Genomic DNA, 26684 nt, shown 5'->3' on the forward strand with positions numbered 1-26684 from the left:
TTGCCTATCTTACCACTAAGACCTCTCCAGGTCTTCATTAAATTCTCTTAGCAATATCTTAGTGTTTTTAATATACAGATCTTGCATGTATTTTGTGAAAGTTATTTCTAAATGTTTGTGTTTTTTGATGCTATAATATTCATATTTTTAAATTTAAACTTCCAACTGTTTATGTCTAACACATAGAAATACAATTGATTTTTATAGATCAACTTTCTATCCTGTGACTTTCATAAACTCATATACTAGTTCTAGTGGCACTTTTGTAGATTCCATAGAATTTGCTTCACTGATGAGCATGTTCTCTGAGAATAAAAACAATTTTACTTTTTCATTTCCAAATGAAATGTAAAAAAGACTTTTACCCAAAAGACTGAGTGGGTAAACATTCAGTCTTTAATCATTACAATGTTAGCTATAGGTTTTTATAAAAATTCTTTAGCTGAGTAAGTTTCTTTCTACTCCTTATTTGCCAGTGGCTTTAGTTATAAATGGATGTTGAATTTTGTCAAATGCTTTTTTCAGCGACATTTTTTCCCCATTTTACTGCCACTGTTTAGACTCTTTTTGCACATTTTAAGTACTCCATAGATATTTGTTGAATGAATGAAGCTGAGCTAAATATCTTTGAAGTGTTAGGTACATCTCAACCACTCAGAGCATGAGATGAGCTAGGGGGACTTAAGAGTATTTAAATGCCTCGTTGTACCAGGGGTACTAGATTTGGCTAAATGATCGTGCAGTTTTTCACACTATTCCAATGAAGTAAGTGTCTCTATTTTACAAATGAGGGATAAATAATATATGGAAAGATTAAAATCTATAGTATTATCAGGATGTGGGGAAGAATTCCTGTGTTTCATTACTTGACAAAAATAAAAAAAGAAAATCATTAAGTTCAGAACACCAAAAATATACAAAGGAGGCTGGTTCCAAATATGATGCGAGTTAAAATGGAGGACAACTCAGCCATTTGATGGAATAAATGAATGAAGAATCCAGCTGGTCTGGATACAAGGAATGATGTTCTTGAATTGACAGTTGGACCTCTAAGAAGGAAAAGTAATCCTTGCCCAATACTTGGATTAGCCATGAACTTTATCCTCATAATCAAAATAATGTCAAATTTATGTACTGATTTGCAACCCTGAGGATTTGATCTATACACAAAGCAAAGATTTCGTTTGGGTTACTCATCAAGATGAAAATATTTATTGATGTTGACAAAACAAAAATTTAGATAGATCTGAAGGAAGTTAGAAAGTAGGAGAGGAATGAAGAAATTTTAGAACAATGAACCTTCTTATTTTCTTTTTTTTTATTTATTTTTTTTATTTTTTATTTTTTTATTAGTTGGAGGCTAATTACTTCACAACATTTCAGTGGGTTTTGTCATACATTGATATGAATCAGCCATAGATTTACACTTATTCCCCATCCCGATCCCCCATCCCAGCTCCCTCTCTACCCGATTCCTCTGGGTCTTCCCAGTGCACGAGGCCCGAGCACTTGTCTCATGCATCCCACCTGGGCTGGTGATCTGTTTCATCATAGATAGTATACATGCTGTTCTTTTGAAATATCCCACCCTCACATTCTCCCACAGAGTTCAAAACTCTGTTCCGTATTTCTGTGTCTCTTTTTCTGTTTTGCATATAGGGTTATTGTTACCATCTTTCTAAATTCCATATATATGTGTTAGTATGCTGTAATGTTCTTTATCTTTCTGGCTTACTTCACTCTGTATAAGGGGCTCCAGTTTCATCCATCTCATTAGGACTGATTCAAATGAATTCTTTTTAACGGCTGAGTAATATTCCATGGTGTATATGTACCACAGCTTCCTTATCCATTCCTCTGCTGATGGGCATCTAGGTTGCTTCCATGTCCTGGCTATTATAAACAGTGCTGCGATGAACATTGGGGTGCACGTGTCTCTTTCAGATCTGGTTTCCTCAGTGTGTATGGCCAGAAGTGGGATTGCTGGGTCATATGGCCGTTCTATTTCCAGTTTTTTAAGAAATCTCCACACTGTTTTCCATAGCGGCTGTACTAGTTTGCATTCCCACCAACAGTGTAAGAGGGTTCCCTTTTCTCCACACCCTCTCCAGCATTTATTACTTGTAGACTTTTAGATAGCAGCCATCCTGACTGGCGGGTAATGGTACCTCATTGTGGTTTTGATTTGCATTTCTCTAATAATGAGTGATGTTGAGCATCTTTTCATGTGTTTGTTAGCCATCTGTATGTCTTCTTTGGAGAAATGTCTGTTTAGTTCTTTGGCTCATTTTTTGATTGGGTCATTTATTTTTCTGGAATTGAGCTGCAGGAGTTGCTTGTATATTTTTGAGATTAGTCCTTTGTCTGTTTCTTCATTTGCTATTATTTTCTCCCAATCTGAGGGCTGTCTTTTCACCTTACTTATAGTTTCCTTTGTAGTGCAAACGCTTTTAAGTTTCATTAGGTCCCATTTGTTTAGTTTTGCTTTTATTTCCAATATTCTGGAAGGTGGGTCATAGAGGATCTTGCTGTGATTTATGTCGGAGAGTGTTTTGCCTATGTTCTCCTCTAGGAGTTTTATAGTTTCTGGTCTTATATTTAGATCTTTAATCCATTTTGAGTTTATTTTTGTGTATGGTGTTAGAAAGTGTTCTAGTTTCATTCTTTTGCAAGTGGTTGACCAGTTTTCCCAGCACCACTTGTTAAAGAGGTTGTCTTTTTTCCATTGTATATCCTTGCCTCCTTTGTCAAAGATAAGGTGTCCATAGGTCCGTGGATTTATCTCTGGGCTTTCTATTCTGTTCCATTGATCTATATTTCTGTCTTTGTGCCAGTACCATACTGTCTTGATGACTGTGGCTTTGTAGTAGAGTCTGAAGTCAGGCAGGTTGATTCCTCCAGTTCCATTGTTCTTTCTCAAGATTACTTTGGCTATTCGAGGTTTTTTGTATTTCCATACAAATTGTGAAATTATTTGTTCTAGTTCTGTGAAAAATACCGTTGGTAGCTTGATAGGGATTGCATTGAATCTATAGATTGCTTTGGGTAGAATAGCCATTTTGACAATATTGATTCTTCCAATCCATGAACACGGTATGTTTCTCCATCTGTTTGTGCCCTCTTTGATTTCTTTCATCAGTGTTTTATAGTTTTCTATGTATAGGTCTTTTGTTTCTTTAGGTAGATATACTCCTAAGTATTTTATTCTTTTTGTTGCAATGGTGAATGGTATTGTTTCCTTAATTTCTCTTTCTGTTTTTTCATTGTTAGTATATAGGAATTCAACGGATTTCTGTGTGTTAATTTTATATCCTGCAACTTTACTATATTCATTGATTAGCTTTAGCAACTTTCTGGTAGAGTCTTTAGGGTTTTCTATGTAGAGGTTCATGTCATCTGCAAACAGTGAGAGTTTCACTTCTTCTTTTCCTATCTGGATTCCTTTTACTTCTTTTTCTGCTCTGATTGCTGTGGCCAAAACTTCCAACACTATGTTGAATAGTAGTGGTGAGAGTGGGCACCCTTGTCTTGTTCCTGATTTCAGGGGAAATGCTTTCAATTTTTCACCATTGAGGGTGATGCTTGCTGTGGGTTTGTCATATATAGCTTTTATTATGTTGAGGTATGTTCCTTCTATTCCTGCTTTTTGGAGAGTTTTAATCATAAATGGATGTTGAATTTTGTCAAAGGCTTTCTCTGCATCTATTGAGATAATCATATGGTTTTTATCTTTCAATTTGTTAATGTGGTATATTACATTGATTGATTTGCAGATATTAAAGAATCCTTGCATTCCTGGGATAAAGCCCACTTGGTCATGGTGTATGATTTTTTTAATATGTTGTTGGATTCTGTTTGCTAGAATTTTGTTAAGGATTTTTGCATCTATGTTCATCAGTGATATTGGCCTGTAGTTTTCTTTTTTTGTGGCATCTTTGTCTGGTTTTGGAATTAGGGTGATGGTGGCCTCATAGAATGAGTTTGGAAGCTTAGCTTCATCTGCAATTTTCTGGGGTGATGGTGGCCTCATAGAATGAGTTTGGAAGCTTAGCTTCATCTGCAATTTTCTGGAAGAGTTTGAGTAAGGTAGGTGTTAGCTCTTCTCTAAATTTTTGGTAGAATTCAGCTGTGAAGCCATCTGGTCCTGGGCTTTTGTTTGCTGGAAGATTTTTGATTACAGTTTCGATTTCCTTGCTTGTGATGGGTCTGTTAAGATCTTCTATTTCTTCCTGGTTCAGTTTTGGAAAGTTATACTTTTCTAAGAATTTGTCCATTTCATCCAAGTTGTCCATTTTATTGGCATAGAGCTGCTGGTAGTAGTCTCTTATGATCCTTTGTATTTCAGTGTTGTCTGTTGTGATCTCTCCATTTTCATTTCTAATTTTGTTAATTTGGTTCTTCTCTCTTTGTTTCTTAATGAGTCTTGCTAATGGCTTGTCAATTTTGTTTATTTTTTCAAAAAACCAGCTTTTAGCTTTGTTGATTTTTGCTATGGTCTCTTTAGTTTCTTTGCATTTATTTCTGCCCTGATTTTTAAGATTTCTTTCCTTCTGCTAACCCTGGGGTTCTTCATTTCTTCCTTCTCTAGTTGCTTTAGGTGTAGAGTTAGGTTATTTATTTGGCTTTTTTCTTGTTTCTTGATGTAAGCCTGTAATGCTGTGAACCTTCCCCTTAGCACTGCTTTTACAGTGTCCCATAGGTTTTGGGTTGTTGTGTTTTCATTTTCATTCATTTCTATACATATTTTGATTTCTTTTTTTATTTCTTCTATGATTTGTTGGTTATTCAGAAGCGTGTTATTTAGCCTCCATATGTTTGAATTTTTAACAATTTTTTCCCTGTAATTGAGATCTAATCTTACTGCACTGTGGTCAGAAAAGATGACTGGAATGATTTCAATTTTTTTGAATTTTCTAAGACCAGATTTATGGCCCAGGATGTGATCTATTCTGGAGAAGGTTCCGTGTGCACTTGAGAAAAAGGTGAAATTGATTGTTTTGGGGTGAAATGTCCTATAGATATCAATTAGGTCTAGCTGGTCCATTGTGTCATTTAAGGTTTGTGTTTCCTTGTTAATTTTCTGTTTAGTTGATCTATCCATAGTTGTGAGTGGGGTATTAAAGTCTCCCACTATTATTGTGTTACTATTAATTTCCTCTTTCATACTCGTTAGTGTTTGCCGTACATATTGCGGTGCTCCTATGTTGGGTGCATATATATTTATAATTGTTATATCTTCTTCTTGGATTGATCCTTTGATCATTATGTAGTGTCCTTCTTTGTCTCTTTTCACATCCTTTATTTGAAAGTCTATTTTATCTGATATGAGTATTGCGACTCCTGCTTTCTTTTGGTCTCCGTTTGCGTGAAATATTTTTTCCCAGCCCTTCACTTTTAGTCTGTATGTGTCTCTTGTTTTGAGGTAGGTCTCTTGTAGACAGCATATATAGGGGTCTTGTTTTTGTATCCATTCAGCCAATCTTTGTCTTTTGGTTGGGGCATTCAACCCATTTACATTTAAGGTAATTATTGATAGGTATGGTCCCGTTGCCATTTACTTTGTTGTTTTGGGTTCACGTTTATACAACCTTTCTGCATTTCCTGTCTAGAGAAGATCCTTTAGCATTTGTTGAAGAGCTGGTTTGGTGGTGCCGAATTCTCTCAGCTTTTGCTTATCTGTAAAGCTTTTGAATTCTCCTTCATATCTGAATGAGATCCTTGCTGGATACAGTAATCTAGGTTGTAGGTTATTCTCTTTCATTACTTTCAGTACGTCCTGCCATTCCCTTCTGGCCTGGAGGGTTTCTATTGATAGATCAGCTGTTATCCTTATGGGAATCCCTTTGTGTGTTATTTGTTGTTTCTCCCTTGCTGCTTTTAATATTTGTTCTTTGTGTTTGATCTTTGTTAATTTGATTAATATGTGTCTTGGGGTGTTTCGCCTTGGGTTTATCCTGTTTGGGACTCTCTGGGTTTCTTGGACTTGAGTGGCTATTTCCTTCCCCATTTTAGGGAAGTTTTCAGCTATTATCTCCTCGAGTATTTTCTCATGGCCTTTCTTTTTGTCTTCTTCTTCTGGAACTCCTATGATTCGAATGTTGGGGCGTTTCACATTGTCCCAGAGGTCCCTGAGGTTGTCCTCATTTCTTTTGATCCTTTTTTCTTTTTTCCTCTCTGCTTCATTTATTTCCACCATTTTATCTTCTACCTCACTTATCCTATCTTCTGCCTCCGTTATTCTACTCTTGGTTCCCTCCAAAGTGTTTTTGATCTCATTCATTGCATTATTCATTTTTAATTGACTCTTTTTTATTTCTTCTAGGTCTTTATTAAACATTTCTTGTATCTTTCCAATCTTTGTTTCCAGGCTATTTATCTGTAACTCCATTTTGTTTTCAAGATTTTGGATCATTTTTATTATCATTATTCTAAATTCTTTTTCAGGTAGATTCCCTATCTCCTCCTCTTTTGTTTGACTTGGTGGGCATTTTTCATGTTCCTTTACCTGTTGGGTATTTCTTTGCCTTTTCATCTTGTTTAGATTGCTGTGTCTGGAGTGGGCTTTCTGTATTCTGGAGGTCTGTGGTTCCTTTTTATTGTGGAGGATTTACCCAGTGGGTGGGGTTAGACGATTGGCTTGTCAAGGTTTCCTGGTTAGGGAAGCTTGCGTCAGTGTTCTGGTGCATGGAACTTGATTTCTTCTCTTTGGAGAGCAATGGAGTGCCCAGTAATGAGTTTTGAGATGGGTCTATGTGTTAGGTGTGACCTTGGGCAGCCTGTATGTTGACGTTCAGGGCTATGTTCCTGCGTTGCTGGAGAATTTGCGTGGTATGTCTTGCTCTAAAACTTATTGGCTCTTGGGTGGTGGTTGGTTTCAGTGTAGGTATGGAGGCTTTTGGACGGTCACTTATTACTTAAAGTTCCATCTAGTTCGGAGTTTTCTGGTGTTCTTAGGTTTTGGGCTTAAGTCTCCTGCCTCTGGATTTCAGTTTTATTCTTCCTGTAGTCTCAGGACTTCTCCAACTATACAGCACTGATAAGAAAACTTCTAGGTTAATGGCGAAAAGATTCTCCCCCGTTAGGGACACCCAGAGAGGGTTCACAGAGTTACATGAAGAAGAGGAGAGGGAGGAGGGAGATAGAGATGAGCAGGAGGAGAAAAAGGGGGACTCAAGAGGAGAGAGACAGATCTATGCAGCTGTCTGTTCCCAGAGTGTTCTCCGTAGCCCAGTCACCTACAAAGATTCACAGAATTGGATTGGGAAGAGAAGGGGGAAGGAGGAAATAGAGGTGTTCTGAGGTAGAAAACAGAGAGTCAAGATTGGGAGTGAATAATCTTTGGTTTAAAAATAGGGCTTCTCTTCTTTTTTTTTTTTTTGGAAAGTTATAGTGTATTGAAAATGAAAATTAAGGAGTAGTAGAGGAGTACTAGAGGACTTTAAAAGAAATAAGAGAAAAAGAAAAATAGAAAACAGAAGAGAAAAAGGAAAGAAAAAAAAGAAGAAAAAAGAAAAAAAGAAAAAAAAATTTTTTTCCCTAATTAAAAAAATCATAAAAATCTATGAAAATGAAAGTTAAGGAGTAATGGGGGAGTAATAGGGAATTTTAAAGGAAAATAAAAGAGAAAAAAGAAAAAAGAAAAAAAAAGTAAAAATATATCTAGGAGTTTCTCTGGAGCTGTCGCGGTCAGTGTGGGTTCGGCTCAGTTTCAGATAGCTCCTCGTTCCACCTTACACTTATCGATATCTACAGGCCCCTTCCGGTGTAGTCGGTGTTTTCTACAGGGATTATAATCTGTTGCACCAGTCCCTTCTGAAACGGTTCCCTTTGTTTATTTGGCTTCTGTTTGCCGGTCTCTTCAGAGCCTCATTTCCGCCCTGACACAGGCGGGCGGAGGTGGACTCTTATTCAGGTAGCTAGTTCCGTCGCTCTGCGGGGAGGGGCTGACGCTGCGGGGATGGGCTGGCGCTGCGGGGCGGGGCTGACGCTGCGGGGAGGGGCTGGCCCTGCGGGGGCGGGCTGGCGCTGCCGGGAGGGGCTGACGCTGCTGGGAGGGGCTGACGCTGCGGGGAGGGGCTGGTGCTGCGGGGAGGGGTGGCGCTGCTTTCTCCGTCCGCGCTGCTCAGGCTCCCGGCTGTTCTATATGGAGCGCGGCCCGCGCTGCGCGAGGTTCCAGCCCTCGGGTGTTACACAAAAGCCCGGAAGGAAAAGCTGCGCCTGCTCTCTGTGCCTTCCCCGTCAGAGCTGTCCAGGCAGCGAGGGGCTTGATGGGAGCACTATCCCCAGGTGTGGCGCGTCCGCTCCCTTCCGCGGACCCAGTCTCAGTTTCCGCTGGCGCCAGTCGGGTGCGCGCGCCTTCTGCCCTCCGCGTCCCCAGCCCCAGTCCCCGCCCGCGCCGGTCAGGTGCCTGCGCCCTGTGTCTCGCAGCGACCTTCCCCTCCCCCCTACCTCCTGCCTCCGGCGGGGCTGGGCTGGGCCGGTCCGCAGCCTGCAAGCTCTTCTCTGGACTTTCTCGGTCTCTTTATTCTGCGAACGGCCGGCAGTGTGTTCGGGCCGGTTAATTTTCTCTCTTTTGGTCTCCCACAGTTCAAGTTGGCAACTCACAGAAGCTCCCTCCGATTGTCCTCAGGGCACTCAGGCCCGGACCCTACCCCAAGCAATGCCGCCTAAGACTCCCTTCCCGAGACGGATCTCCGTCCTTAGCTCTTTTGTCTCACTTTTTATCTTTTATATTTTGTCCTACCTCCTTTTGAAGACAATGGGCTGCTTTTCTGGGCGCCTGATGACCTCAGCTAGCGATCAGAAGTTGTTTTGCGAAGTTTGCTCTGCGTTCAGTTATTCTTTTGATGAATTTGTAGGAGAGAAAGTGGTCTCCCCGTCCTACTCCTCAGCCATCTTGGCTCCTCCCCCCTTATTTTCTAAAAATGGAAATTTAAGCCCCTCTGAGACTCTGTTGCTCACCTGTATGAGGATATGAAGGGGTATCTAGAGGGGTTGTTGGGAAGACTAAAGAATGTATCTTAAATGCCTAATGTGTGGTAGGTACTCAACTAGCAGTAGTGATAAAGAGGAAAAGCCTAACTAATGAGGAAGAAGTGTCAACTTCTCAACATTACGATCTATAAAGCACCTTTCCTATAGACACTGTCACTGCACAAAGAGCAGGGGTGAATCTGAGTGATGGAAAGTCAGGGGCTAAGTATCCAGCCCAGGACACCTGAATGACATGACAACCCTATGGGTGGTGTCATCATCCCCATTTTACAACTGAGGGAGTTGAGATACTGAGTGGCCAATGGACTTGCAGGGGATCAGCCCTCAAGTGACTGAGCCAGGGCTGAAACCCAGCAACTATGACTCTAGATTCTGTTGTCTGCCACTGAGCCGAATGGCACATGAATCTGAAGCATTGGGTGAGCTCCTGGCATATCTTTTGTACACATTTCTAATGAATAGGCCCCTGGGTTTAATTAAAGGAAAAAAAGATTCATTATTTTTCCCAACAGTTGCAAATTATTTACATTTCATTTGTGTTGATGGCTAATAAAAGAGCAGAGGAGTATGGGGACAGCCCAGAGTGGCTGTAATTCTTCCAGAGTCCATAATGAAGCACTGGTTTGAATGCCAGTGTGTGAGCATGGATGAGCCCGCTGCCACATTAAGACCTGCTCTAGGCAAAGGGGCTCTCTTCCCTGGGTTTGATTCAATCTTCAGAAATAGGTTTCAGGGGTTTATTGTCTCACAGTGCTAGGCCAAAAGTCTGAAATCAGATTTTCAGCTGGACCATGCTTGCTCTGAAAGTCTCCCTGGTAGCTTTCGGTAGTTCCTCAGGTGTGGAAGCACAGCTTCAGTCTTCATATGGTGATCTCCCTGTGTGTATGTCTGTCCCTCTCTGTGTGCAAATTTCCCCCTTTCATAAGGACACCAGTCATTTTGGATTAGGTCCCACCCTAATAACCTCATTTGACTTTATTACCTCTATATAGAGACTCTATCTTCAAATAAGGTCACATTCCAAGGTACTGGAGGTTAAGAATACAATGTTTTGGGAGGATATACCTCAACTACTAAACATATTTTAAATGTATTAATTGTATACTATATAGTGTATCATTCAGCTGGTCAAATTATTGAAGAACAACTTCAAATGCTATGTGATTTAGACGATTTGGACAGACCCAATCTTTCATTGATCAGAAAATATTCAAATACATGCTACATCTTCACACATATTTTGGTACTTATCCATATATATGTATATAAAGTTCAGTAATAATTCCTAATGACAGATCAGATAAGGTTGAGGTAAAAAATCCCAGTACGCAGTTGTAATCTGCTATTTTGTTGATTGATAACAATCTTTAACTCTGAATCATCTATGAATAGATAGTGGCATTTGAGATATAAAGCTTTGGATCAATTATTTAAAATATCTACACTAGGCATCTGCATGCTTCCCTGGTGACTCAGATGGTAAAGAATCTGCCTGCAATGCGGGAGATCCAGGTTCAATCCCTGGGTTGGGAAGATCCCCTGGGAAGAAAATGGTAACCCACTCCAGTATTCTTGCCTGGAGAGTTCCATGGACAGAGGAGCCTGGCAGGCTGTAGTCCGTGGGTTGGATAGTCGAAAAGAGTTGAACATGACTGACTGATACACATAAACACACATGCTAGGCATCTAGAAATAGAAATAATGGGATTTTACCAAATTCATAATATTATTATGGATTCGTTATTCAAATGATGATATTAAAAGTCAGTCTTTGTTTTATTGTTTCCACTGTTTTCCAGTGAACAAGCACAAGCCATGGATTGAGACTTCATACCACGGAGTCATAACAGAGAACAACGACACAGTCATTTTGGACCCACCATTGGTCGCCCTGGATAAAGATGCACCAGTTCCTTTTGCAGGTGAGATTATGGCTTAGCATGGTCGGGCTCCACTCACTTGAGAGATGTGTTGAGAAACCTCCACAAAGATTTTTTTGCTGTTGTCACCACCTGTGCCTTTCACAGATGAGTTTGTGCTTTCAAAACTGGGCATTTCTTCTGATTCCTGGTGTAAATTCTGTACCTCCTTCTGGTTTTTCTTCTTGGTGTTGCCTCCAATGAAGGACCCTTATATCTTTTTCTTCTGAGGGATGGTGTATGATATATTGCTGAAGTGGTCCCTGGAGTTGGAAAAGTTGGGCCAGCAAGGTCCATAGGGGAATTTTTCCTCTAGAAAGATGACTCATACACATGAGAAGATGTGCGACCCACTGTCCCCACTACTCACGATCATGGGCAGATGACTTGTAACTTGGTGGATTGACAAGAGAAAAAGGAAAGAAAAAAGTGTCAGAAGTTATTTGTTAAGGATCATGTCCTTGAACTTCAAAATGGGTGTCCCATTTGGAGAAGGAATCTGGAGGCAGGGCCATTTTGTCCTTGCAGCTTGTAGCTAAAGAGCCTGGTCAGTGTCATCAAGATGACCACTGCTTCCTTCTCTAACCTCCTGCAAGGGCCAAATCCCCAGAAGGGTGTGTAAAGAAGATGGCTATATCTCATGTTTTCATAGATTTTGGCAAAGAAAAGGGGGTGGGTGATGGCAAGGGGAGGTTGGGTTGGACAAAGAATTTCTGAAGATGCCTACATCATGAGTGATATTGTTAACATTTTATAACTGTCAGGAGGAAGACAGGAAATTTAATGAAGGTTCTCAAGATTTCTGGAAGATTGCTTTATGATAGATGGGTGCCAAGCTAAGGTTTTCACCATGATGAAGTCTATTTTTTCTGACAGTTTGTCTGTTACTTTATGAGCTACTTGGGCAGAAAAAAAAATGGCTCTTTCACACTTCTAAGAGATAAGCTTTGTGAAGGCCTTTTTTTCCATTACAGAACATTTTATAAAGTAAGGAATGAGGGGTGAATAAAATAGGGAAATTCAGCCTTATGTGAAGATAAACCCATAAGCATTCTTGCAGAGCATGGGGGAGACTCTCAGAAGAAGGCTTCATCTTTATTTTATGCAGAATGATAGCCACAATGAGTGCCTAACTGTGACTTCCATGGTGTTTAGAGTTGGGACATTTCCATATATTTTCCAGCCATCCTCAGAGGTCCCAACTCAACCAAACGCCACTTGGCAGTGTAAATCCCATGCTGTCTTTTCCACAAAAAGATGAAATGTCTTCCCCAGACCTTCTTTGTCAGGCCTGGGAATATTCCAACTCATCCCCTTCTTGGACATAACTAAACTATATCGGGGTTAATCAGCAATTCTCACCAACCCTCAAAACAAACACTAGCAAAATTGTCTGCATTATGGGAATATTTGAATTGGCATGTGATGTGTGCTTTAAAAAATGAAATAGAGACAACATTTAGAAGTTGAGATATTTTGCATAAAACTGCAGGATTTTGGTTTATCTTGATGAGTCAGATGTGAAGTATCTGAAGTACTGAGTCATGGCTTCCCTGGTTAGATGGAGTATGTACAGGTCTTTTATTCATCTTTCCATTCAAGTGTGAACCCTGTTTAAGACACAAGAGAGAAAATTAATGACATATTAAATGAGAAGTATATGGATGCTGTTAAGTCACTGTAGTGTAGTGAGGCTAACACTTAAAAAGATGAAGGATGTGTCTGAGTATTCATTGTGTCTGCATCAGTGTAACCCTGTTCTCATCCAGTAGTGAACTAGGAAACTGAGGTTGTTGATCAAGCTGTTCTACAGTAAAGTTATAGACTCTATAATGTAAAGACCAAAGTGGGAAGAAAATTTTTTAAGCAAATCTGGTATTGGGAAGTTTGGATTTATAATGACTTACCTTCCTTGGTTGTTGACCTGAAGGACAATTAATCATTTCACTTGAAGATTGACCAAAGGATTTTCTTCAATTCTACATCCATCAAATACTCTAAACTTGGAGTTGAATTCTAACCATTAAATGTGACCACAGGTTTTCTGACACTTCTTGAAAGTAAGATTAGCTTCTAAGTGAAGCCCCGAGTAGTCTCTCTGAAGACAATCTCTACACTCCTCTTGATATTTACAGCTGAATTTTTTAAAAATCTAGCTTAACGCATCAAAAATATAATCTTCCAAGCTCTTAAGAGTAAAAAATAAAGGTGCTTTTTAGAATGGTCAAAGCTATTTTTCTCAGCATTATTTATGATTGGCTCTAAGACAGGACATAGACACTAACCATCCATCTACGCTGCAGGTGTTTATTTCAAAACATTTATCTTAAAAAGAAAATACTGAAGATTTATTTCAGATTCCTATCATTCTCATAAAATTGAAAAATTCATATCTAGCAGCTCCATCACTTCCCGAAGTCAACTGCAGCTTTTGGTGCCCCTTATCAACTGCTCTGGTATTGTGTGTCAGGTTTTCCACCCTCATCCCGGTGGTCTTTATTTCCACTTAGCCAGTGAGATGAGCTATAAGCTCATGGGGGGATGGTTCCAACCGTGTCACTTTTGCTCTGTCTGGTTTCTCTTGAGATGTCCCCCCTTTTAAAAAGTTTTTTAATAAAAATTTCCTATGTAAGGTATCATTCATTTAAATAAAAATCATGATTGCATTTTGTGGGTAAACACAAAATCCAGGGATATAAAATAGCTTTTATTGTGTATCTCCTGATTATGACAATCATGTTTATTATAGAATATGTGAACATTTCTTATTCCCAGAGAAAGCCTCTGTAACATTATAGCATATTTCCTTCCAGTCGTTGTTCTACTTTGTTTTAATCTAAAATTTTTGATCACACTTCATATTCAATATTATAACTTATTTTTCCTGATAAACTAAGGAATATATGCCATTTTATTAAGTACTCTTCTGTAACTCATTAAATGGCTGCATGATTTCTGACTCAATGAATATTCTATAGTTTACTGTTATTTTATTTTTTCCAACTTTATTGAGATATAATTGACATATAACGTGTAAGTTTAAGGCATACAACATGTTGCCTTGACACAGTTACAGGTCGCAAAATGATTACCCACACCTAGTGTTAACTAACATCTCCATCACCTCACATAATTACCACTTATTTTTGTGGTGAGAATATTTAAGGTCTACTGTCTTAGCAGTTTTCAATTATATAATACAGCATTGTTAACTTTAATCACCATGCTGTGATCCATTAGATCCCACAGGTTTATAACTGGAAGTTTGTATGCTTTGACTGACATCTCCCTATTTCCTCACTCCCAACCCCTTCTAACCACTATTCTGCTCAGTTTCTATGAGTTCAACTTTTTTATATTCCACATATAAGTGATATCTCAGAATTTGTCATTCTGTCTGATTTATTTCACTGACCGTTAACTGCCCTCAAGGTCCATCCATATTGTCACAAATGGAAGGATTTCCTTCTTTCATTCATGGCTGAATAATGTCTGTATATATTTCTTTATTCATTCATCCATTGACTGACAGGTAGTTTCTATATCTTGACTATTGTGAATAATGCTGCAATGAACCTGGGAGTATAGATACCTCTTCAAGACTCTGATTTAATTTCCTTAGGATATATAACCATAAGTGAGATTGCTAGATCATATGGTAGTTCGGGTTTTTACTTTTTTGAGGAACCTCCATACTGTTTTCTGTGATGGTTATACCAATTTACATTTACATCAACTGTACTTAAGGGTTTCTTTTTCTCCACATCGTCACCAACACTCATTAACTCTTATCTTCTTGATGATGGTCATTCTAACTGGTATGAGATGATGGACAATTTGTCTATTCCTGGTCTTTCTTATTACAACATGTGTCTAAATTTCTGATTCTATCATTTGGATGGATTTCAGTATTAGAATTAATTGGTCAAATATTTTAAAGTTCTGAAACACATTAGATTGCTTTCCAGAAAAGTTGAATGCACTTTCAGTCACATTCACACAAATCTCTCATTCCCTGACCCTATATGGCTCATTCTAATGTGTGGAATCTTATTTCATGGCAATAAGATGCAATCACCAATTACATAGTCTCAGTCTTTTTTTTTTAATTGTTTATTTATTTGGCTGCTCCGGGCCTTAGTTGCAGCACATAGGATCTTTTGTTGTGGTATGTGTGATCTAGTTCCCTTACCAAGGTTCGAACTCAGGCCCCCTGCATTGGGAGCGTGGAGTCTTAGCAATGGGCCACCAGGGCACTCCCAGTAGTCTCACCCTTTTCATTCGTCGAATAAATATATAAGCTTCCCAGGATTGTTGTATTGGTTAAATTTAAAGAATGTTGCAATGATTCAAGATATAGTAAAACTTTTGTTGATCTGAGTTTCCTTTTCACAGTGCTTCTCTTTCTTTCATACAGGAGATCACTAACTCACAGGGAGCCCAAGAAAATTGCTCAGTGTCCTAGAGTAGGCCAGCCATGGGGCTGGGAGTGGAATGCGAGGCTCTCATCCTTGCTGTGAGTTCCCTTTCCCTGTGATATTTCTGTTTGATCCCTGCCCCAGCTGATTAGCAGAGACACTCTCTCTCAGTCAATGAAAGCTCTCTCAGACCTCAGTCCAGTCCATTAGACCTGACTCAGTTCTCAACCTGATGTCTAAACTCAGCAGACACGATCTTAGAGAATCAGATACAGAAGAATCCTTGAGTCATAATGAAAATTCTGTCCACTGCATGGCAAAAAAAAATGATAATGAAAGCAAGCTGGGCGCACCATGAACTTATTAAATTCTGCATGAGCCCCACTGAGGCCTGTTAGGAAACTGTGGAGACTTTTAAATTTGAAGGGAATTAGACTGCCTTTCAGAGATAATAGAACTGCTCATTTGTCTACATTGGGCCAGTCTGGACTTGTCTTATGTGAGGATAGGGCTGCAGAGAATGATCAGGCATAATTGGCTGGCTTCTCAGCCTGGGTGACTCTCTGAAGGCTGCCCAGAAAATTGCCTGGGATATGATTTGGCCTGGTTTGATTAGCTGGTTATAGCAAAAGACACCTTTTCCTCCATGGTTATCTCTCTGGGTCCTCCTTGTTCTGCTCAGTATCTACCAATATATCTCCCTCCTTGTCTTTGGACCCACCCAGGGCCCTTGTTCATGCTTTGGACACCACAGCTGCCTGATGGCAGAGACCCTCCTCAGGGGTCTGTACAGCAGTGGTATCTTATGATGATAAAGAAATCCTACTTGTGAACAGTCCCATGCTCTGATCAGACACATGGATTCACAGTTCGGCTCTGCCATTGACAAGATGTATGGTCTCAGATAAGGAACTGAACTCCTCTGAGGGGTAACTTATTTATATATAATAAAATAGGGGTAAACACAGCCCCTGGGGCCTCCTAGGTGGCTCAGTGGTAAAGAATCTGCCTGCCAACGCAGGAGATGCAGGTTCGATTGCTGGGTTGGGAAGATTCCCTGGAGAAGGAAATGGCAACCCCCTCCATTATTCTGGCCTGGGAAATCCCATGGACAGAGGAGCCTGGCGGGCTACAGCTCATTGGGTTACAAGAATCAGATATTACTTAGCGACTGAATGATAATGAACATAATACCTACTCCTGGGCTAATATGTGGATTAAATAAGATACTAATACCAAGTGCCAAGAGCACTAGCAGCCAGAGGATGCCCAGTGTGCCATGGTTCTGATAATCCCAGCAATGGTAGTGATGAGAGCAGTCAAGAGTAACAGTAATTCTCACAGTCATCAATAAGCTGTGGTTTATTCATTTTAGCTTGATTATAATGAAGTGATGTAATCTGTGGTGCTGATATTAAGGAAAGAAGAAAAACAAGTTCAGGGATTTTTGGAAGGCTTGATGTAGTCACCCACTTTTACCATCAAGCTATGCTGCCTGGATTGTCTGCTTAAGTGGAAACCAGTTAACTAATGCTGCAGAAAATCATTTATGAATTGTGTGGAACTCTGGAAATTTTAGTTGAAAAGTAATATCCTTATGTTCTACCTATCATTTATCCCTGTGGGATAACCTATTAGTTGCGAACTGTGTGCTCTTTCGTTATAAATGCACACACACACACACACACACACACACACACACACACACACAGAGGTGTGTGTGCACAAGGTGCTCCATGCACAGAATTACATCCAAGCCTTTCACCAACCTTGTGGAACAAGTGGGTCAGCTATTATGATTTTGTTTTGCAAATAAGGACCTTGAGACTTGGAAAAATTAAGTAACTGTTCTAGGTTGCCAAGCTAAGCCCTGTCACTCAATTGCAGACCCTCAGACTCCAAGTCCTGCCTCCTTTCCCCTCTGCCAATTTTCCAGTGTGCAAGGCATATCTCACTGGCAGTACAAGATTCCCATGGTACCTGGACATACTGTTAAAGAAAGTTGAATTCCATGGTAAGTCATTCCCATTTAAGTTCTTTTTCAAATCTTTCTGAATCTATCAAGGAGAAAGGTGCAGTTTGGAGGATCAAAATGTCTTTAGCACTCTCAAATACTTGCTAATCTGTCTTTTTTGACAAAGACAGAGCAAGCTCCATCCCATAGCACTCCATGGGCGACCATGTCGTGCTAGAATTTTAATAACATTTTGTTGTATTTTATTTAGATTATGCTTTATTTGAGGCACATATTGCTGGCTTTTTACTTTTCTTTCTAAATACATTTACTCAAGTTTTAAAACCCCAATTTAAAGAAAAAGTATAAGTAGATAAGTATTTAGGTAGTTTATGGCAGCAGCAAAAACTGTGAAAGAAGACTTTGGCTGAGTACCACATGGGATACTGTGGAACAGCCACATCTGGGCATCGCTGCCCCATCCAGCAACTTCAGGACAGCCTGCACTGGACACAGCCATCTTCAGTCTGTCCCACCCCACAGCTCTCTGAGCTCTTGTCCCAGCAGCAGAGGGGCCATCTGTGTCAGCCTCACTGTGGATGTGCCTTTGCGTTCCAAGTTAATTGGTGTACAGGGTTATTCCTGAGGACCAGAGGCTGGTGTCCCATCCTGTTCTCTGAGCAGCACTTGGCCTCAACCAGAGTTAAGTGCAGAGCAGGCCAGGTAGAGAATTGGGTTCAGACTTAGCTCTGGAATCTACAATGTGGGCTGTTGGCTTGGACCTCACAGAGTTGGAATCTAGCATAAACAGGAAACAGAAAAATATGGACCAGCATCTATGCATTCAAGTACTGTACATCTTAGGCTTCCCTGGCAGCTCAGCTGATAGAGAATCTGCCTGCAATGCAGGAGACCTGGGTTTGATCCCTGGGTTGGGAAGATCTGCTGGAGAAGGGATAAGCTACCCACTCCAGTATTCCTGGGCTTCCCTGGTGGCTCAGCTGGTAAAGAATCTGCCTGCAATGCAGGAGACCTGGGTTTGATCCCTGGGTTGGGAAGATCCCCTGGAGAAGGAGATGGCATTGGGCTTCCCTGGTGACTCAGATGGTAAAGAATCTACCTGCGATGTGGGAGACCCAGGTTCAATCCCTGGGTTGGGAAGATCCCTTAGAGAAGAGAATGGCTACCCACTCTAGAATTCTTGTCTGGAGAATCCCATGGACAGAGAAGCCTGACAGGCTACAGGAATAACCTGAACAGACTTTTTGGCCAACCCAATACATGTGAATAGAATAAAAATAAAGAACAAAAGAAAAAGAATAAAACAATATACTCATACTTCTAAAACCCTGCCAGACTATCTTTATTCATGTCTAGATACATAGTTCTTATTCATCTGGAGTATGTATGGTTCAGTCTTTGTGTTTTTTTCTTTTCACAGAACATTTTCCAAGCAGATTGAAACATATTCAAAAATACTAATGTATAGGCATAATTATATATCATATGACCATATCATGGTTTACTTCACCTTTCTACTATGTTGTGTATATTTGAGTTGTTTACATGATTTTTCCATTAAAAAAATAACACTGCCGTGGGCAAGTTTGTTTAAAGCACCTTTTTTATATAAACATAGGAGTCAGGATTTTATGTTTATGGTTTAGTTCATAAATAGAAAAAAACAGACGTGTTCTCTTTTCAGTGACAGATTTGAGCTTGTGTTGTCAAATGTTTTTGCTGATATAATCTGTGATTGCCCAATATCCAAGCAGATGGCCGGGTTCAGATTAGACGTAGACAGGGAAGTAAGGGCTAGACAGGAGTCCCATACCTCTCTGCAGCCTGTTGCAGAGTCCTTGGTCCCATCTCCATAGTCCTCAGGCCTTCATCCCTATGAAGTCTCCCCCTCTCTATAGTGACTGTGATCTGGAAGTTTCCAGCTGTAGGTTAGCTGTGATTTGAGAGCAATACAGGAGTTCTTTGAAAGCTGAAAAAAAGTGAGGGTGCAACAACCAGTCAATAAACCAGAAGATCTGGTCAAGTTGATGCTTGTGATCACGGGGGAGATGGCGTCAGGGGTGACTATGAAAAGGTTCATGTGTAGTCCCCAGAAGCAGAAAGGCTTATCAGACCACATCTATGCTCCTGATTCTGCTGCTGCTGGAGGGGTTTGCCAGGCAGCTGGGTGAGAGAAAGACCTGATGCATCCATCACTCTGGAATTAAAGTGTTGTTTATCTCTGCTCCTTGGTTCTCTGTTCTACCCACTTGGTAGCTGCCAGCCTTGACAGTGATTGATGTGGAATTGGGGGCATAATGGGGGTCCTTTCTTCACAGGCACTGCATTCATTCCAGTTTTCTCCTCTCACGCATTTTCTTTCTCCCTTCTGTTGGCTGAGGGCTGAGCGCTTCAGGAGGCAGATCTTAGCTCCACAGGGGTGGACAGGGGCCATCATATCATCCTTCATGCCAGGAAACTGGGGCACGAAGCCCTCGCCTCACTGAGCAGAGAACACAGCACGCCTACTGCCATACTTTGTAGGGTGAAGCCACTCTGCCCAAGGGAGACTAAGGAGCTTCCCTGGATCTCTATTACCCATGACTTTGGGGTCTTTGCCGTGAACTGTTTCTCTCAGTTGTGACAAAGACTTCCACTTTTTTCTTGTTAATTATTCTCTTTCTTTGTCCACCCAAAACTGAAGCTGTCTGTGTGTCCCCTGCCATGTGGCCTTTTGTGGTTGTTGGTTTTAACTTCTTGCATGTTACAGGATATGGATCTGCTCAACCTTGGTAAGTTTCAGATGGCTCATCTCATCTTAAAGATTCTACTGATCAGTTCTCCTCTATCACACTCTATGCTTAATCCTGGTATCCCAGGCCTCTCTACAGGAGCCTGGTTGGACTAGGTTCTTGGGCAGCAGCTGGAGACCCTATGGTGTGGTCACACAAGCTCTCCTGGTATTGGAGGGTCAAGGATGGCTAGAGGAGGAACTCGAGCCAGAATACAGGGGAAGGAGCACAGGATCAAGGGGTGGTCAGTTAAGGAGGAAGAAGGGGATGACAACAGGGACTGGACTTCATGGTCTGACTGGAGGTAGGAAACAATCCACCAGTGACCCTAACCTTCTAGATGAGAAAACTGGCGAGGTCATGTTCCAGGTAAAACTAACACTTAAGGGGGAACCACTGGATACTGTGGGGTGTTCTCCATCAATAAGACTGAAGAGCAAGGGACATTCAGGGAGAAAAATGATGCTGGCTTGCCTGGGACTGCCAGTTTCCTAGACTGTGGGACTTTTGGTGCCAAAACTGAGAAGGTCGTGATAAACTGGAGTGAGTTAGTCACCCTAATAGGAGGGAGGTGGAGTCCCGGGTTGGAAAACTTGCATGCTGGCCCTAGGAGAGATCTTAAGAGAAGCCCTTGGATGTGAGAATTTCAAGTCTCCTGGATTCTGAATGAGTGATAATATACTAAAACAAGATGAAAAGCGAATAATGAAGTCAGTAATAACAGCAGAGTTGTTGCCAGCCATGTGGTAACTGGGCCAGTTAGAAACAGGTGCCCCTTCTTTCAGAGAGATACTGTCCCACATCAGAGCACATGACTTGACAAGTAGAGGAATAGGTGGATTTTAACCCTAAATTGTCCCCTTGATCACACATCCTCATATAGGAAGCAGCTTGCACACAGCACTGAACGTTAAGTAACATTTACTTATTTATTTTATGGGGAGGTTTTGGGTATTTTGAGTGGGTAGGGGACTGCATCGGGTCTTAGTTGCAGCATGAGGGATCTTTCATTGCAGTGTGAAGACTGCTCTAAAGTTGAGGCATGCAGCTCAGCAGCAGTGGTAGGTTGTGGGCTTAGTTGCCCTGTGGCATGTGGGACCTTAGTTCCCCAATTGGGTATCGAACCCATGTCCCCTGCATTGGCAGGCAGATTCTTAACCACTGGACCACTAGGGAAGTCCCTTAACTAACACTTACTGAGCCCACACTACATATCAGACACTGTAGTAGGTATTCTACACACACTGCATTATTTACTTTTTACAGCAATTTTCTGAAATAAGCATTCTCCTTATCCCTATTTTATAGAAGGAGAGACTGAAGTTAAATCAGATTGTATGATTTGCTCAGACACAGTAATAAAGGTGAAGTTGTAATTCCAAATGGTGAAGTTGATGTATCATTCAAGTATTGCTCTCCAACAGCCACTACAAAATTTAGGAGCATCGAACAAGAGCCATTAACTCTTTCTCATGGGTCTACTTATTGATTGGGCAGCTCTGCTCATCTGAGTCAAACTCAGCTGATCCCAGCTGGGCTCACTCGGGTATCCATGGACAGCTGGTGGGTAGACTGTAGGTTGGCTGCGCTAGGATGGCCTTGGCTGGGATGACACCATTCTCTGCCATGTAATCTTCCAGCACACTGGCTTAGCATGTCAGCAGGCTGGCCAGAGCATATGTATTCCTGTGCTGATTGCAGAAACTTTTGACAGTTTGTTACTGTCCCACTAGCTAAACAAGTCACGTGGTTAAGCCCAGAGTAGGAGCAGACTACCGTAGGGCCTGGAGAGGTGACAACTTAGGGTCACCAGTGCAGTCATCCTCTCCCTACCCTTAGGCTACAATTATCCACATCCCTTCTTCATGCAAAATATGCTCACTGCATCCTGGAACTCCCAGAAGTGGAATCAAGTCAGGCATCTGGCTTGAAGCCCAAGATTTTGTGATCCTCGAGTCTCGATGTAGCTCTTCTTGATCCAGAGACTTGTGAACTAGAAAGATCTCTTCCCTCACAAAGCCTCCAGGGAAAGGCAAGCCTCAGTAAACTTCTCATCAAAAGGGGCAGAAATGGAGGCACACAGCCATCACTGTGATGCCTTACCTGTAGCAATCTTGATATTCCTGCCAGAGAAATAGTGTCAGGTTCCCCCATTCTGAGGGTGATTCTTTTCTTAGGAGGGCTCCTCAGTTCACTGTTCTCTACTGCTCCCTGCGAACCACTGTTCTCTTTCACTGTCATTTAGTTCTGCTCTATCCCATGACTAGTGGACTCAGTAGAAGTGGCCACAATGTCCCTGAGGTCAAGGTCCCGGCCTCAGTCCCTGGGGACACTCTTAGCTTCATTTATCTCTATGTAGGTGTCCCTGACTCTGTCTAGCTCAACCAAAGACAATGGGCCAAACCTAACTCCAAAGTTAAGGTCTCCTTATATAATAAATCAGGAGACACACAAAGTAAGAACAAAGCCTTTTTTTTCCTGCTGGAGAAATAATTCAGGAGACACAGGCATCCACCAAGCTTCAAGGCCAAAGACATCTGAGCATAATGGACTCCCAATCTATGGCCTTATCGACAAGCATGATATCACAAGTTTACGGCACTTTCACACTCACTGCCCCTGGTGGCTGGATTCCAGGCCACATGACCCAGCCCCCTTGCCTGACTGTGACTGGACACGGGGTGGACACTTGACTGTAGTTGGCCAATGAATCAGCTAGTTCCATCCTATGACCTGCTACCTGGGTAGAAAAGGCCACGTGGGCCAGTTGGCTTCTGTTTGCATGCTGAGGTACCATGCTAGAGGGTGGGGGTTGCAGGTAAACCTTCTGTGACACATGCAAATCACAGTAAAAGAGCTTGGTCAGCAGACTGAGAGGAGGCAGCTGTCCCAGAGAGACACAGATGTGACCAGAGGGAATGGAGTCTAAGTGGTCCCTGATGGGAACTGTGGCCTCAGTTCCCGAGTGGTCCTGGTGTCCTGGTGATTTTGCTGTACTTGTATTTCCACTCTCTGCCCTGATATAACTGAGTATGTCTCTGTCTTTGAAAACCAGAGGCCAAATAAAAACCACCTGCCAATGTGGTTTTCTATGTTGAGGGCATGGGGCATTGTTTGAGCTACAGGAAAGAAAAGAGCCCAAGACAGATAAGGGAACAGCATAGAGAGGAATGAACTGGGAATTTGAAAACACTGAAGAAATCTTCTTAGAAAAGCTGTAACCAGTGATCATCACGGTGAAATCAATGATGATTGAAAACTAGCTCCAACTCTCTGTAATTGGGCCATTTAATAGCCAAGCTTAGACAAGTTAATACTGTTTCTAATCCTTTCTCTAGAAGCTATTTCTGTAGCTTACGACAGTGGCTGTATTGAATAGGCCTGGAATTGAGCCCCATCACAATTATTAATTATGAACATGGATTTGTAAGGTCAGTGGTTTAACTTTAACAGGAATCAGGGGCCCATGAATGCAAATCCTAAATGTCTTAGCTTGTTTTGAGATTCCAAATCAAAGAACAGGAGCACAAGCAGGCATTTATAGTTCAGTTCTTTTGCGTTGGCACAGTGTCCAGCACAAGATCATGGAATACCTTGGCGTGAGTTCAGAGCTCAATTTTATGATCTTGTAGCTGCCTGTAATCACAGATGAGGCATCAAAGGCCAGCTGTCCTCCATGAACCTTGACAGTCTGTATAAACTAATTAGTTTTTTATGAGCCATCCTTTCAGAGGTTTGGAGAGAGGGCCTATTAAGTCAAGTTCAATATGATCTACAAACTTAAAAAATTATCATTATTTATCTAAGTTCCAGCTGAGCGCCATGGTAAATGACATCCCTGGCAATGGTCAGCTTGGGTGGCTGTTGACTTTATTAAAATACAAATACTGTGTTTTTTTTTTTTTTAATAGAAAGAAGAATCTCAGTGTGGCAGGGGTTCTTTTTGCTCATTAATGATACTAATAGGAAAATTTTAAGGTCAGGGAAGAGTTTTAAAAAAACCCTATTTGAAGAATGTGAGCATATTTGCAAAGCTGCCTCCTGGCTCATTTTGCTGAAGGTTGCCAGGGTAAAAACATGACACTCTTTGGACCCAAGTTCAGTGTCCAGGAACACCCCTTGGCCCTTTCCCTTTTTTCGTGTCTCTCCTAGAGTCCTTAAGAAGCCAAATGTAACAGTCACTGCTGCCTGCCCCTCTGCCACGTCTCTATCTGGGCCATCTTTGGGCCATCCTTCTTAGTGCTGTTCCCTGTTCCTATGGTATCTGCCCTGGGCTGGTCATACCATTTTTGGTGTATTCTACCTTGACCTCTACCAGTGGGTGCTCCTTCACCCCCCACCTATGGATGCCTATTACTCTAGCACTGTCCTCAGGGGGTCCACTATATTGTTGATGGGCCCATGTAATAGGGCTTCATCACCTCACCTCATCACCTCTCTCTCAGCCCAGGAAGAAGTAGGATTTCTCCTCTTCTGGTCCACTTGTGCTCAGGGGTCCCACAGAAACATTGTTTGGACTCCTAGTGTTGACATCTCTTTCTGTTTTACTACAAAATCTTCCCTTCTCAGAGATGGAGGGTTCACGTGCAGGCCAGAGATGTGCTGTGGCACATTACCTTCCACTCCAGTCTGCCACTGATTCTGCCCTCTGCCTTCTGAGTTCTGTCTCATGTATAGTGATTTTTGCTTCTCTCACAAGCTCAGATATTCCTGCCTGCTGTCTGGTTTCCACTGGGTGTCTCCACTCATGCCCCTTCTCATGTCCACATCTAATCCATCAGACATGACTTTAAATGTCTAAACTTAATTTACAAAGAGGGTCCTGGGCCAAATGCAGCCCATTGTGTACAGGCAGAGAGCAGGGGAATGGTTAGAGGGGCCTTATAATTCTGAATGCCCATATCAGGATCACTCCTCTGCCAGAGTTCCTACATCATGAGAAATAGATTCTTGTCTTCTGAGTGGTATCTTCATGGTCCCAGGCTCATGTAGTTCTCTCCTCTGCCATGGTACATGCCACATTAGGCTGTGATTGTATTAATGAGCCTGCTTGGTCTTGAGCAGCTGTGTCTCAATCCATTCTGTGTCCTTAGCACCTGACACTGAGTAGTGTTCAGTGAAAGTCTGTGGAATGAATGAATGGCAGAGTCATATTACATCACATGCTTAAATTGATCTAACATCCTCTCTTATTGCTTTGGACACATTATCTCCTGGGTTCATCTTGGGCTCTGCTGTGCTTTCAATGTAACCTTTTTCATTGACTGCTCCTTATACCAGAGCTTCTGTTAGGTCCATGCCATTTCTGTCCTTTATTGTGGACAGGAGCAGAAGATTTTAAGAAGAGGTGGCAAGAATACACAGAAGAACTATACAAAAAAGATCTTCATGACCCAGATAACCACAATGGTGTGATCACTCACCTAGAGCCAGACATCCTGGAATAAGTCAAGTGGGCCTTAGGAAGCATCACTATGGACAAAGCCAATGGAGGTGATGAAATTCCAGTTGAGCTATTTCATATCCTAAAGGATGATGCTGTGAAAGTGCTGCACTCAATATGCCAGCAAATTTGGAAAACTCAGCACTGGCCACAGGACTGGAAAAAGTCAGTTTTCATTCCAGTCCCAAAGAAAGGCAATGCCAAAGAATGTTCAAACTGCCGCATAATTGCACTCATCTCACACACTAGTAAAGTAATGCTCAAAATTCTCCAAGCGTGGCTTCAACAGTATGTGAACCGTGAACTTCCAGATGTTCAAGCTGGGTTTAGAAAAGGCAGAGGAACCAGAGATCAAATTGCCAACATGTGTAGGATCATAAAAAAAGCAAGAGAGTTCCAGAAAAACATCTACTTCTGCTTTATTGACTACACCAAAGCCTTTGACTGTGTGGATCACAGCAAACTGTGGAAAATTCTTAAAGAGATGGGAATACCAGACCACCTGACCTGCCTCCTGAGAAATCTGTATGGAAGTCAAGAAGCAACAGTTCGAACTGAACGTGGAACAACAGACTGGCTCCAAATCAGGAAAGGAGTATGTCAAGACTGTATATTGTCACCCTGCTTATTTAACTTATATGCAGAGTACATCATGAGAAATGCTGGACTGGATGAAGCACAAGCTGGGTGAAGATTGCTGGGAAAAATATCAATAACCTCAGATATGCAGATGACACCACCCTTATGGCAGAAAGGGAAGAAGAACTAAAGAGCCTCTTGATGAAAGTGAAAGAAGAGAGTGAAAAAGTTGGCTTAAAACTCAACATTCAGAAAACTAAGATCATGGTATCTGGTCCCATCTTAACATTGAGCTTTGAAAATTCTTTACATATTCTAAAAACAAGTCTTTTGTCAGATATCTGGTTTGTAAATATTTTTTTCTCATTATGTAGTTTGCCTTTCCATCTTCTTAGCAAGGTCTTTCTCTGAGCAAAAGCTTTAAATTTTCTTGAAGTCCAGTTTTTATTCTAGGAATTGTGTTTTGGGTGTCCAGGTTAAGAACTATTTGCATAGCTCTAGATTCTAAAGATATTCTCCGATGTGTTTTCCTAAAAGTTTTGTAGCTTTACATTTTATATTTAAATGCATAATCCATTATGAGTT

At 41.3% G+C, this 26684-nt stretch overlaps 1 protein-coding gene across 2 annotated transcripts in view; it reads left to right on the top strand.

Moving 5' to 3' along the window:
- Positions 1-26684, top strand: part of CLSTN2 (calsyntenin 2) — a 728241-nt gene that overhangs the window by 265285 nt on the left and 436272 nt on the right. For both annotated transcript variants that reach the window (XM_043874074.1, XM_043874073.1), the window contains exon 2: positions 10794-10916. In XM_043874074.1, the coding sequence (XP_043730009.1) occupies positions 10794-10916 (123 nt within the window). The remainder of the gene's footprint in view (positions 1-10793; positions 10917-26684) is intronic.

Source organism: Cervus elaphus, chromosome 19, assembly GCF_910594005.1.
Source record: "Cervus elaphus chromosome 19, mCerEla1.1, whole genome shotgun sequence".
In the NCBI taxonomy this organism is placed as follows: domain Eukaryota; kingdom Metazoa; phylum Chordata; class Mammalia; order Artiodactyla; family Cervidae; genus Cervus; species Cervus elaphus.